The 13,947-nt window shown below is 28.8% G+C and overlaps 1 protein-coding gene across 4 annotated transcripts; it reads left to right on the plus strand.

The window, feature by feature from the left end:
- Positions 1–1,685: 1,685 nt before the first annotated feature.
- LOC122512034 (phosphoserine phosphatase) lies at positions 1,686–7,949 on the plus strand. 4 transcript variants are annotated; one of them, XM_043627642.1, is made up of 7 exons: positions 1,686–1,862; positions 1,934–1,980; positions 2,218–2,314; positions 4,562–4,696; positions 5,511–5,656; positions 7,182–7,343; positions 7,749–7,949. In XM_043627642.1, exons 2-7 carry the CDS (start codon positions 1,968–1,970, stop codon positions 7,841–7,843), a joined length of 648 nt encoding a protein of 215 aa, XP_043483577.1. In that variant the 5' UTR covers positions 1,686–1,862; positions 1,934–1,967; the 3' UTR covers positions 7,844–7,949. The 4 variants fall into 4 exon arrangements, with proteins under 4 accessions (XP_043483577.1, XP_043483578.1, XP_043483576.1 ...); XM_043627643.1 differs by lacking the exon at positions 1,934–1,980 and having other exon boundaries at positions 1,688–1,862; XM_043627641.1 differs by lacking the exons at positions 1,686–1,862; positions 1,934–1,980 and having other exon boundaries at positions 1,994–2,314.
- Positions 7,950–13,947: the final 5,998 nt, after the last annotated feature.

Below are 13,947 nucleotides of genomic sequence, written 5' to 3' on the forward strand. Positions count from 1 at the left end.
TATGCTAACGACACATGTGTACAGTAAAGTATTAATATCTCAGTATCATTCAGACAAGCAATTATTGAGTCAAAGATGAGAAAAAACTAGGGATACGTTAGAAATAATAAATTAAAATAAATGTTTAATAATTAAATTAAATTACTTTACTTATTGCATTTAACATTTTACGTAATTCTTAAATTACGTGGTAATTTTTTAATAATTTTTTATTCATAGCAAGAAGTATAATAGTATTTTAATAGGAACCAAATTATTATTGAGATTAAAGTTTAAATTTTGTTTATAATTTTAATTTGTTTAAATAATTTATTATTTACAAAATTAGACAATTGTGTTAAATTGTTATTATTAAATTTAATAAGAATAAAAAATGAACAACTGAAAAGTAAAATATTAATTTTTTTCAATAAATTTATATTTATAAACATTCATAAACTTTTTTTATAATTTTTTTCAAGTTTATGTCAAAAAAGCAATGTTGGCAAAGAGCGTTGTGAACAATTTTTCTATACTCAGCCAGCACTTGCCGCCGTGGCTTGTCCAAGCTTTGGCGAAACAAAAATTCTGTACTGCGCCAGCACTAATTGTCGAGGCTCGGCTAGACTACGCTGAACAATCGTCTGAGTACTAAGCCAGTGGTGAACATCGGCACTACACTGGCATTTCCCATTGGGGGTATTAAGTAACTAAGTTAGTTCGTAACTAAGTGAAGTAGTTAGTTAGTAACTAAGTTAAGTAAATTGGCTAATTAGTAATTTATTTAATAGGTTAGTAAGTTGGTTAGTTAACAAGTCAGTTACAAATTTGAACTTTACCCTCGCCGGGTTAAAAAGACATTTTGTAAATTCTTATAAACAATTAGGATCAGAAATCACATGGGAATTGCTTAAAAAAATTTTAAATAAAACTTGTAAGTTTTAATATAACAGGATCCCAATAGTTTCTTATTTGATATCTGCCTTCCTGTGCCCATGGGTATATCGCTGGATATCCTGATATATCACGTAATGTCCACGATATTGTTTTCGGACAGTTTACAGATATATGGTTGGTTTGGCATAGTATGGATATTCTTGGATAAGATGTTTATTTCATATCTTGTAGATATATTCGCAAAACATCTTTTGGATATCTCTAAAATATCCTCGGTTTATCTTTCGAATATTTTATGTGTATCTTTGAACATCCTATGGATATTCCTGGGTTTCTGAATATCCCGAAAGTAACTGAGCCTATTTTGTAGAAATCCTTCGAGTTTCCTAGGGATATCCAATTGATGTCCTCAGAATATTCTGGTGATGGTCTAAGTACACTCATAAATATATCACAATGAAATGATGTTGGGATATCTGCTGGATATTCTGGGATATCCCGGGATATTCTCTGGATATTCTGTGTTGGTGGAATATCCTACACTTGGTGCTAATCTACATTGCCGGTTAACACTAAATCGGATTATAATTTTTTACATTAGTACTTTTATCCTTACTGTCCACCATCTAGCAGAAAAGAAAAAGAATCTTCCGCTTTCTCCAAATTGTTTTGCTTTCATAATAATATTTCTAACTGTCTCATGTCATACCTAGAAATTTACATTATGTTTGGTTTAACTTTTTTAGAGAAAAAAAAATTAGGAAGTTGAGCACCCTATCATATGAAGAACTGGCTCTGGCTCCAAGTATTTCATTGAAAATAAGCAGTACAGTTACTGACGAGCAGTGTTAGTCAACTCGTGATATAGGAAGTGCTTATTTATGAATAGATATTTTAATTTAAAAAATGTGATAGTAATTGGTGTTGCTTGTAGTATACGGTGTTACTCTTTACTGTCAGCAATCCACATAATCACATTAAAAAAGGTATGTATGTCATGAAAGCTAACAATATTTATTTAATATAAAAAAATTAAGAACTCTCTTAACTTTTACAGTTTTATCTGCATTAATAAACTTCTACATTTAAATATGTACATTCTATGTGTGTGGTAACTAAGTAGGCCTTTTTACGATAATAGGGTTATCTAAGAATCAAAATATAATCTATATTTCAATAAGAAATTTTAAGATAAAAATTTTTAATTTATCAAATCTGTTTCCTATATATTGTATCTATTGCTTTTACGAATCCTTAAACCCACATTTATTATCGTAGAATAAAAGTTATTAATTAGAATGTCGACTTTGAATGAAATAAAAGAAATATGGAAAATCGCAGATGCGGTTACCTTCGATGTCGATTCAACTGTTATTCAAGAAGAAGGAATTGACGAACTGGCAAAATTTTGCGGAAAAGGGGATGAAGTTACTGGTTTGTAAGTTGAAGATATCTACTGATAACATAATTTGTTACTATTAAATATTTAATAATATATTTACAATTAAAGAATAAATTAAATATTTTAATTAAACAGTTCTTGAATGAATTTCATAATGTATAAAAACTATTGTAGTATTATTACATATTATATAATTTTATTAAAGGGGCAGTTAAGTAATAACTAAAAGAATTCTTTTAAAATTTCTATTTTTTAAAAACTTAGACAAGTAACAAAGCAATTTTTTTTAAAGATATTGACTTTATTTTATAATATGGAGGCAACATTGACTCAACATTAGTTATGTCCGCCTAGTAGGAACATTGCCTGGCAATGTTGGCGTAATATTGCCAATATGTTATAATATATAGAAAATATTAATTATACAATAATATATATTTTATTACTATATATTATTATATTATAATATTTTTTTAACATTGCGAGGCAATGTTGCGTCAGGACTAACTGATCAAAAGCCTTGTTAGAAAGTTATATTTGAGATTTAATAATTATTTAAACGTGTTGCAAATTTAAAATTACTTTGCTCTAATTTCACATAATGACATAAATAATGTAAATTAACCAGAAAAAATGTATCCCTAAATTATTCACGAAAGGTTTAAGACAAATTAATTCTTCAGTTTAGAACTCTTGACCTTTAATTCTTAAAGCGCACCCTATTAGTAGGAATTTTCATTATAAACTAATTGAAGCGCGGTCGCCTTACACTAGTGTTGCCGCGATAATGGCGAGAGGAGACGAGAGAACTTTGACTCGAGACGAGACAGTATTTTTTTAATTATCGCTAAAACGATACAAGACGAGAGAGGTGTCACGAGAGACGAGAATTCTCGATGAGAATTTTTTTAAATGGCAAAGTTTTATTCTGAAAATATAGTTACGATTAATATAATTATATAAAATATGATAGATATATGTATACTAAAATCTTTTATGGTTTACGTTGCATTTAATAGATTTCTTAAACAAAATATAAGAAATTATAAATATTTTATATAAATTATATTTTTTTATACATAATATTTAGTAAATACACTCTTTTTCAACTAAAAGTTGAAATTTAATTCATTTTTCAGTTTTTTTTTAATGAGCACTCGAACCAAGAATGAAGACATAATATAGGAGCATTTCAGCATTTGATATTTGATAATAAACAAAACAAGTAATCAGTTATTTGAAACAAAAATATTTTTTAATGCAAGAAAAAAAATTGCATTTTTGATTATTTGAAAATAAACTGTAACTATTGTTTAGCTTAACATTTTTTATTCCAATATGGCTAAAATTTTAAACCAGCGACTAATACCTGAAAGACTACCAAGTCTCACCTTAATCGTCAAGTCATTTTTCCGTAATGTGTAAACACGTCAAATTTTTTACAATACTTCTATAAAAAAGCTGAAAAAGACGAGAGAAAACGAGAATGTAGAAAAATTTTTTTAATTTCTTTATTTTTTATAATATTTTTTAAAATAAAATATTCACAGAAACATTTTCATTTTTGTTTTATGTGTTCAATAAAAAATAAATTCTTTTTAATTAATGTCATTTCTCTGTAAGGTATTAGATATATTCTTCTTTCCCCCTTTCTTTATTTTTATAAACTTTTGACAGAAATGAGATTTATCAAATGTGATAAATATCATGGGTGCGTTATGACCGCACTTAGTTTTTTATGAGAATACAAAAAGTCCAATACAAAAGTGATCGGACATCTTTGCTTTTTACTATGTATAAATTAATTTTTTGACACGTTGAAAATAACATAAAAGTATCTTTAAACATTTTTAAATGTACCACAAATCGAAATGATAAGTTCAATGCGTATTTGCACAGTAAATATATTATATTTTGTGATCCAATACAAAAATTTTCTTTTTAAGATTAATGATCATTATATTAAATTTTCAATAAAATTTTTCTAGTCTACGGAATCAATTGAGTTTTTTCACCAGTAGTTAACTAAGGTCCATAGCTTTAAATACATATGCATATGTTCGCTGAATATCTACTTGGGCACAAGTTATCAGTCAAAAACCAAAAGGTACCCACAACCAAACCTATTCCCCTACACCCCTATATATGAAATGGTACGATTTATAAAAGTAACCTGAAACAGTTTTACCACTAATCCTACGAAATATTGATAAGTTAACTTGTATGTAATAAATTAAATAGATTGAATACGAATAAATAATTATAAATTTTTGCAATTTACAGAACGAATCAAGCAATGCAAGGATGCATGACATTTGACCAATCTTTAAAAGTAAGGTTAGATATTATAAAACCTACTAAGGCTCTAATAGAAAAATTCTTGGAAACACACCCTCCAAAACTCACACCAGGAATAAGGTAAAAATAATTTTATATAGAACTATTTCAGTCATTAAATATGCAAAAAAAGTAATCTTCATTTTAGCGGATTACTCTATCATAGATATATAAGAATAGAGTACGCGAAAAAGAAGAGGGGACGAAAGAAACTACTTGTCTCTTTCTACCGAGTTGACGCAGTCTCGCATGAGAATTACATGGACAAAAGTGCTCTCTATTCTTATACCTCTATGATAAATACAACTAAACTTTATTATTAATGTATGAGTGTTTTCCAATTTCAGCAGAAAGCTTTAAACTAAAAGCAGAATTTCTTGAGGGTATAGAGTCCTATGGCAGCGTTTTATAACTAGGCCATGAGTGTGAGAGAGGTTCGCTATGAAAATATAATTGCATGAGTGCAAATATGCACTCATTGCTTAGTTACAAAACGCACCGCAAAACGCTGTCATGGGACTGCACCCTTATAGAGTGGATCTAAGGATCTAAGAATCAATCTATCTTACACATACGATTTTTTGCTTTTGGATTTCCGCTTTTTGCTCATATGAGGTTGTATTCTAAAGCTGAGTCTCCGCAATAGGTGCCAATATGCATGTGCAAGTGCCAGTGCCAAACCCATTTAAAATGTATTGGGGATTGGCACTGGCACTTGCACCTACATCGGCACCTATTGGAGACTCAGCTTAAGGGAGCAGAAAGGTAAAACCGAAGACAGAATTACATAAAAAAATAAAATAAAATTCTGTTTTCGGTTTTACGCTTTCTGCTTACATGGGACTGGACCCTAAAATAAATTCTATTAAAATAATAATCACAATAAACTTTTTAGACATCTGATAGCCGCATTGCATTTACGGCAGAAGGAAGTATTTCTAGTCTCTGGAGGTTTTCGTTGCCTAATTCGACCAGTAGCTGATATACTAAACATTCCTACTAAAAACATTTGCGCTAATAGTCTACAATTTTATTTCACAGGTTGGTAAACTCTTCTTGATTACACTAAACTCTCGCTGTAATGGACTTGAATGTCCTGTGATCAATTGCAGCAAGAGTCATTGAAGCAAGGTCACAATAACATTCAGAGCCGTCTGAAGCTCTAAAACATAGATTCTAAATGTATACATACTTAAAATTTTTAGCTTCTTTAATGCACAAATTTTTAACTAAAAATAAGTAATTAAGGAATAGAAACAATTTTGGGAAATATTTCAGTTAAAAATAGCTGTTTTCTATAATCGTTATCAGATATTCACACAAACTGATTTCATGTGAGGTACTATGTACCCGCAAAGTTTAGAAAATAATACTGTGTTGGTTTAGTCGCCGAGCTCAGTGCCTCCGTTTCCCTGCTTACTTAGAGCGGGCGCAAAGTAACACATTCTCACCCGCTTACCCTATCTCTGAGCGGTCGGAAAAGTATCTTGGGCCCGCACTCGCTTAAAAATGTCAAAACTCATCTTGATTACATAAAAATCAGTTAAGGAGGATGGTGACTGTCTTTTCGGGGCAGGCGGCGAGAGGGGAATTCACATGCTTTTATATGGGATTAAAACTGCAAATACCAACTGTTTTAATATATATTTTATAAGTGAAATATGCAATACTTAATATATTAGATATAAAAAATAGTATTTTTAATCATTCCAATTCATTATTCTTAAAAAATATTTTAAAAAATAATTATTTAATTACGTAAAAAAAATTTTGTAAAAAAATTTTATGAGCATGGAGATCGTGACAACAGCGCATTCCATATGCATGCTAGAAACAGTGTTGGTAACACTGAATAAGATTTCATTTGTTTATCATTGCATTGCGACGTTGCCACGTTTCTGTGTATTATGTTAGAGAGGTTAGAAAATCTGTAATTTTACGTCAGTTTTAATGTTATTTCTAAAAATCAGGACAGTCGGTTTACTCAATTATTTTTTTAAAATTATTCCAAAAGTATTAAACTTTAAAAGAGTATGATTTTTAAAAAAAGTTTAACTTTTTTACAGAAGTTATTATCAAAATAGTGCACTTCACATAACACTCCCCATAAGAGCCCATATAAAAACATGCAATTTCAACAATTAAATTCTCAAAAACGGGACAGTAAAAAATTTAAAAAAAAATTGTTCTATAATTCAGACATTCTTAACAACGAGTTTTTCCAAATTTCAAAAAATTCTTAACATTTTTATTTGAGTCACCATCCTCATTAACACTTAATTGAAGAATAATTTCTTTCACCATTAAAAAAAATCACTGCTGGTGCCCTCAATGCCATTCTTTCCATGCAGTTAGAACAAAAAATTATGTTCGCAAAATGGGCGCAAAGGTGATTACGACTCAGACGAGATTTCGGGACGTCGACAACACTTCCGCTCCCTCGGTGGTTCCTTAATCTCGCCATCGTCGTAATCACCTATATTTTGCGCCCTTGATACGAAAAGAACTATTGTCCTTTTCATTAGAACTGCGTACTTATATATAATATAGGATTGTGTCTTTGCAGGTGAATACGCAGGATTTGATAAAAATGAACCTACTTCAAAAAGTGGCGGAAAAGCAGAAGTGATAAGACGCCTTAAAGAGGAAAGAGGACTTGAAACAGTAGTTCATATAGGGGACGGAGCAACCGATTTAGAAGCTTGTCCACCAGCTGATGCATTTATTGGTAAACAATTATTTTTTAAACGTATTAAAAGAATTAATATTCTTGTCATAGTATCACTTTGAGGTTGAAAAGTCAATGACAATCCTATTGATAAAATGAAACATTTTTGTTTTTGGAGCGTTTTCAAAATGTTTTTAGAATAATTCATCTCTGGCAAATAATATTTGAATGTTCTATATTCGTGTTTAGAACATGAAACGCCCAACACAGAAAAAATTTTAAGTTTCTGGAGGACTAAGAACTTTTAAATTTAAAATCAGTCACGAAGTAGTATAAGGCTAGACTTGACGGGCTAACAAACACGAATTTCAATTTTTTTATTTTATGCTTATTTATTTTTATTTTATGCTTTTATTTTTTTATCTTATGCTTATAAAATAATAAAACTCATTGTTTTTATTACAGGATTTGGTGGAAATATTGTCAGGGATTTCGTTAAATCCCGATCGTTATGGTTTGTTTCTGATTTTAGTGAACTTATTAAGGCTTTAGATGACTGATTTTATTACAATTGTATCGTTTTACTGAGTAACATCTATGTAAACTAAAGAAAATTGGTTTTTTTTCCAAAAACTTATTCAATTTGAATAAAAGATTACTTGAAAATTATCGTTAAATATTTATTATCACACAGCTTTTATGCTGACAATATTAAGGCAATATTTGTAATGTTAAGGCAGTGTTTCTTTTTGGGAATGAATCGTAGAAAGATCGATCACAAACACCAAAAATAAATTTTACGCACTCACAAACAATTCTCTTTATATTGTTTTTTATTTAACAACAATTATTTTTCCTACTTATTAAAGCTTAAAAATTCTTATTTCATTCCCTGTAAACATTATAATCGGCAATTTAGGGGAATTTAAGAAATTAATTAAATTTCACAAAGATGTCAAAGGTTATACTGTGTATAAAAATTTGAAAAAAATAAACTCCGCTCGGTATATACATTATAACTTTTAAAATTTTTGTAAAATTTTATTAATTTCGCAAACAACCGAAAACTCTGATATTGAAGGTGATGAAACTTTGAAGAATCGTTCAGAGAAGTTAGATGGCATATGGGAAAATGAAAGCAGATCAAGCGAAGATGTACCTTTTACATCGTATTATCAGGACCTAATGTACCTGAGTCAGTTACTTCTCCACTTGATATTTTTCATTGTTTTTTTTACAACAGAGATAATTGACATTTTAGTAAATCAAACTAATCTTTATCTCGATTATCTGATCTCGATCAAAAACAGAGTACTTTAGATCCAGTATCCAAAGCTGAAATGCTTACGTTTATTGGTATTAATATACTATAATGCACGTAAAGTGACTCCGGTCTTTTAAGGATTATTGGTCTATGAATTCCCAACTAAACGACCCATACACCAGTAATCTCATAACTTTAATACCAAAGAACCAAAAAAAGGTAAAGCCGGTTACGATAAACTGTATAAAATAAGGCTAAAAATAGAAAAACTAAATGAAAATTTTAAGAACTTTTTCAAGACAAATCAACATCAGTCAGTAGATGAGTCGATGATAAATTATAAAGGAAGCTAGGAACATAATGAAACAGTATAATGCCACTAAGCCAATTAAAATAGGTTACAAAATTAGGGTTCGTGCTGATAGTTCAATTTACGTATGTGAATTCCAATTATACACAGGTAATTCAACAAATGTCAAAGAGAAATATCTAGGTGTTAGGGTTGTATGATATCTTAATCGATAGTAATGGTTTTCAAGTTCCATAAAGTTTACTTCGATAACTTTTTCACGAGCATCGAGTTAAAGATTTCCTTAAAAGCAGATGGAATCTTAGCTTGTGGTACTGTTCAACCAAACCGAGTTGGCTTACCAAAAAAACAATTGCTTGATAAAAAATTGTCCGCGGAGAGATGGAATATCGTACTTACTACACTATCTAACTTCCATGATCCTTCTGAACCACAGACAGTAAATCGAAAATTAAAGGATGGTTCACGAATCCCGGTACCTTGCTCAGTCATGATGTCGGAGTACAATCAGCACATGGGATATGTAGATAAAGCTGATCAGCTTAAATCTACTTATCAAATCAATAGGAAATCAAGCATTTTTGGCATCTACTAAGCTTATGTTATTTATGTTCAATTTGGAAAAAAACGATGACATTAAAGACTTTCAGATTAGACATAGTAGATGGTTTAGTTGGTAGAATTACGCCTCTAAAAAAGGTAGAAAAAGTTTGCCGAAAGTATTTATCTCACATGCACAACAATTGCGCTTTTGGCGACAGGGAGTAAAGTCATTCATTTGTTTGACTGTATAAAAATTGTGGACATTTTTTTACATGGGCAACAACAACAGCTGTTCCCATATGTTATTTTTGCTCATGGAAGAAAATGAACGCTATCTTCTACAAGAAGTAAATTACTTTTACTACCTGTCGCCTGCTATCTGAAATCGACACTTTTGTGCATAAGGAATAAAAAGTAACGTAAGTAACACATAGACAAAGGCAGCCATTTGCCATCTGATTAATTTCTTGAAACCTCATCTACCGTACTGGATCCGCCATTTTGGATTTTTTAAATCCGATTTTCGATTCGTAATCAGCAGCCACGAAAACCCCCAAGTAAAGACTTTCAAACAAATCAGATTAATTTTTTAAAACCGTGTCCACCATATTGGACCATATTCAATTTTGAAAAATTAAATTATCTCTAAAATTTATTATATTTTTTTATTATATTATTTTGGATAATTAATTTATTAGTAATTGGAAAAATAGATAAAATTAAAAATTATTCATTAATTTCAAAAACTTAAAAAAATGATTTCATTTTTACTTTATATATGGGTGATTTTTCTTCTGAAAGGGATCAATTTACTTGTCTCCAATTTTTCGATAAAGTTATCTATTATCTACGAAGATTTATCTATCTCTACATAATCTTCTAATGCTTATATTTAAAGTTCTTTATAGTTAAAAAACGTATTTAATTTTGTCTTCGAGTTTTGGTTAAATAGCATATGTATATTTTATAATTATGTTTAACGTAATTAAATAATTTTAACATATTTATAATATTTATCAAATTAAAGTTCAGAATCTAACGTTTATTTTTAACTTATATTTGTTTAAAATAAGATTTAAAAAGTTATTTAAATTATTAATTAAAATAGTATTATCAATGCGAGTAAAAATTTAAATTTATCTCCGAAGCCTCATTTTCTAAATAATAACATCATATTTTCTAACGTATTAAACATAATTTATAACAACTTCTTTGTTTAACATTGTTTGTCTATTTCTAGACAATTACAACTGCCATAAGAATATCTTCATCTGAAAATTTTACTGTTCTTTACTTCGTCTTTCAATAAAACTGACATAAGAACATAAGACTATCTCTCTTCAAATTTAACCATGAATTTCTTTCTTTTTCTAAAACAAAATGCATAAGAATGTCTTACTTTACCTAATTTGCATATCTACTCGTTTCTAAATAAGGATAAGAAAGACTTTGTCAATCAATTATTTCGTGCGGAATAACTACTGGATTCCTAGTAAAATTTTTACAAAAAATTCGTTAGGAATTCACCCGAATTTCCTGCAGAATTTGTTGGGAATAGTGGTCGGATATTATTAAAAAAAAATTTTTAGTTAATACTTCGTGCGAACTTACGGTTGTATATTAATACTATTTTTTCCATATATATTAAATATAATATTGCACTAAAATAATAGGTAGATATATTTTTTCAGATAAGTATTAAAATATAATTTAAAAATTTTTGAGCGTTCAAATAAAGGAAATGCAAAAAACAATTTAAGGATATGTTAGGAATGAGGATAATATTATTTAACATTTGTAGAAGATGATGTTTTATTAGTGATATAATTATGCTGTGTAATTATAATTATTATTTAATATATAAAAAATATAACACAAACAAATAAATAAAATAAAAAAAAAAAAAAAAAAAAGTGAAAGTTTTTTTTTTTTTTTTCACTTTTTTTTATTTATTATTATTATTACATATATATATGTTGGGCTCAAAGACCGAAAACGCTCATTGAGCGAAAATATAGTCCACAACGCGTTGTGGCTCCTTCAAATTGTCCACAACGCGAAATTCGTGTTGTGGCATGGCAAAAAGTGCTCAAAACGCGTTGTGGTAATTTGAAAAGGGCCACAACGCGAAATTCGCTTTGTGGCTGCTACAATATTCGGCCACAACGCATTGTGGTAATTAAGAAATGCCACAATGCGTTCTGGATTCTTTTATATTTGCCATTACGCGTTTTGGTAATTTAGAAAAATCATAACACATTTTGTTGCTTGCAAACAAGGTGTATACTAATTACCTGTCTTATTATTTGATACTTAATTAATCAATTTTCTATTATAAGTATGTCATTAGCCTCTACGATTATAATACCTTTGAACTTTTCTTTATTCAATGAATAGTTACAGTAGTAAAATTTCCACATCGGTGATTGCTAAAGTAGATTTAATTAAAAATTTTTGTAGTCTTTGTGTAATATTTATAGGGTAAGTGTACCAATTGCCGAGGGTGTTCCATTTGTCGATGTTACCATGGTAATAACCAAAAAATATTGTCTAAAATGTCTGATTCGTTTGTTTATATAATATTAATATATTTTTTTCACATTTATAACGCATAAAAAAATTAATATTTATTACTTTTTTTCATTTACAATGTGCTACACTGTTTAAATAAAATTCAAAGTTTGTTTACTCGACAACAGGAACCATCCTCGACAATTGGTACGTTTACCCTATTGTGACATTTATATAATTTAAAAAGCTGTGCAGGATTTTAACAATAATATCAATAACTCATAATGGATAATAAAGAGGCAATATTTTTTGAGAAATTAAGTGAATTGATAAAGAATAGCACGGTACGTTATTTATTATTTTTATATAAATTAAGCAAGTAAAAATAAAACAATGAAAAAATATAGATCAAAGTACAAAATAATAAAATACAAATGATTATGTTTAAAGTTAATTTCGGGTATTTATAGTTTAAATTATTTGTAAATAAAATTATATGTTATTTGCTTAAAAAATACTACAGTTATTTATTTCTTATCATTTCTAAATTACCAAAACGCGTAATGGCAAATATAAAAGATTCCAGAACGCATTGTGGCATTTCTTAATTACTACAATGCGTTGTGGCCAAATATTGTAGCAGCCACAAAGCGAATTTCGCGTTGTGGCCCTTTTCAAATTACCACAACACGTTTTGAGCACTTTTTGCCATGCCACAACACGAATTTCGCGTTGTGGACAATTTGAAGGAGCCACAACGCGTTGTGGACTATATTTTCGCTCAATGAGCGTTTTCGGTCTTTGAGCCTAACATATATATCACTTTATTTTACTTACAGCCACAAAAATACACATAATCCTTATTAATAAAATCAGACTTTTGTCTGTACATTGCATAGAATTCAAAATTTCTATTATATTCCTTCTTTTTACACTCTAAGGAATGCGAAAATACTATTAAGAAAATTATGTGTGTATGTGTATATGTGTGTATGTGTGTATGTGTGTATGTGTGTATGTATGTCCGCAAATTTTCGACCGCGTATCACGGAAAAACGGTTCGATCGTTTGAAGTGAAACTTGGCAGTCTTTTAGGCATTAGCCTAACTTAAAATCCTAGCGATAGTAGATTAAAAAATATTAATATGGACGAAAGTTATGCCATTTTTTCAAAAATTCGAAAATTCGAAATTTTTAGTTTTTTCATATACTTTAGTGAATTGTACTTAAACTTGGTACAGGGTTAATTTTAGTGTTTCTTATTAAGATTCAATCGTCAGAATAATAAAATTTTGAATAACAAATAAAAAGTGTTAGATTTAAATATTGAAAAATTAAAAATTAAAAGTTTAAAAATTGAAATTTTTTTGTAATTAATTTTTATACGGTTGTATTTCTTAGGTCAACAATAAAAATTTGTTGTTGAAATCATAAGTTTACTTTCTTAAAAGCATTCTATTAGGTCAGAATATTAACAATATCCATATAGTTAATATGAGACTTTTGTCAGTATATTGCACAGAATTCAAAATTGCTATTATATTATATTAATTAATGATCAAAAAATGAAAAACTCAAATTTCATTCTGATGACTAAATTGTAATAAAAAATACTAAAATTAACCCTGTATCAAATTTAAGTAAAATTGATGACAATAATTATTTAAAAAGATTAATTTTGAATTTTAAAAATTTTGAAAATATATAGCACTAGCTGTCGTACCCGTCTTCGACGGGTTTTAGTTTCTACCAATACATTTAACAATGTTTCTACCAATCTGGAAAATCAAAAATACCCGGGAATTTAATTTCACCAGAAAATTAATAATTAGTTACCATTAGCTATTTCGGTAGTATGATTATACTATTTGAATAGTCTCCACCCTTTAGCAAAAAATCAAAAATTATCAAAAATTCGAGAAACCGAATTTCTTAAAATTTAACATTTTTTTCTTCTCTTTTATATCATTAAGCTTCATTATTTTTGTACTCTTCAAAAATACTTTACTTATATTTAATAGTCTCCACCCTTTGGT

This window comes from Leptopilina heterotoma, unplaced genomic scaffold (assembly GCF_015476425.1).
Source record: "Leptopilina heterotoma isolate Lh14 unplaced genomic scaffold, ASM1547642v1 Lhet_92, whole genome shotgun sequence".
Lineage (NCBI taxonomy): Eukaryota > Metazoa > Arthropoda > Insecta > Hymenoptera > Figitidae > Leptopilina > Leptopilina heterotoma.

Excerpts from the sequence above, each read along its gene's own strand:
- LOC122512034 (XM_043627641.1), top strand. The coding sequence starts at position 2,175 with ATGTCGACTTTGAATGAAATAAAAGAAATATGGAAAATCGCAGATGCG. Across the intron at positions 4,697-5,510 it reads AAACTCACACCAGGAATAAG|ACATCTGATAGCCGCATTGC; the intron begins GTAAAAATAATT and ends TAAACTTTTTAG. Across the intron at positions 7,344-7,748 it reads ACCAGCTGATGCATTTATTG|GATTTGGTGGAAATATTGTC; the intron begins GTAAACAATTAT and ends TTTTTATTACAG.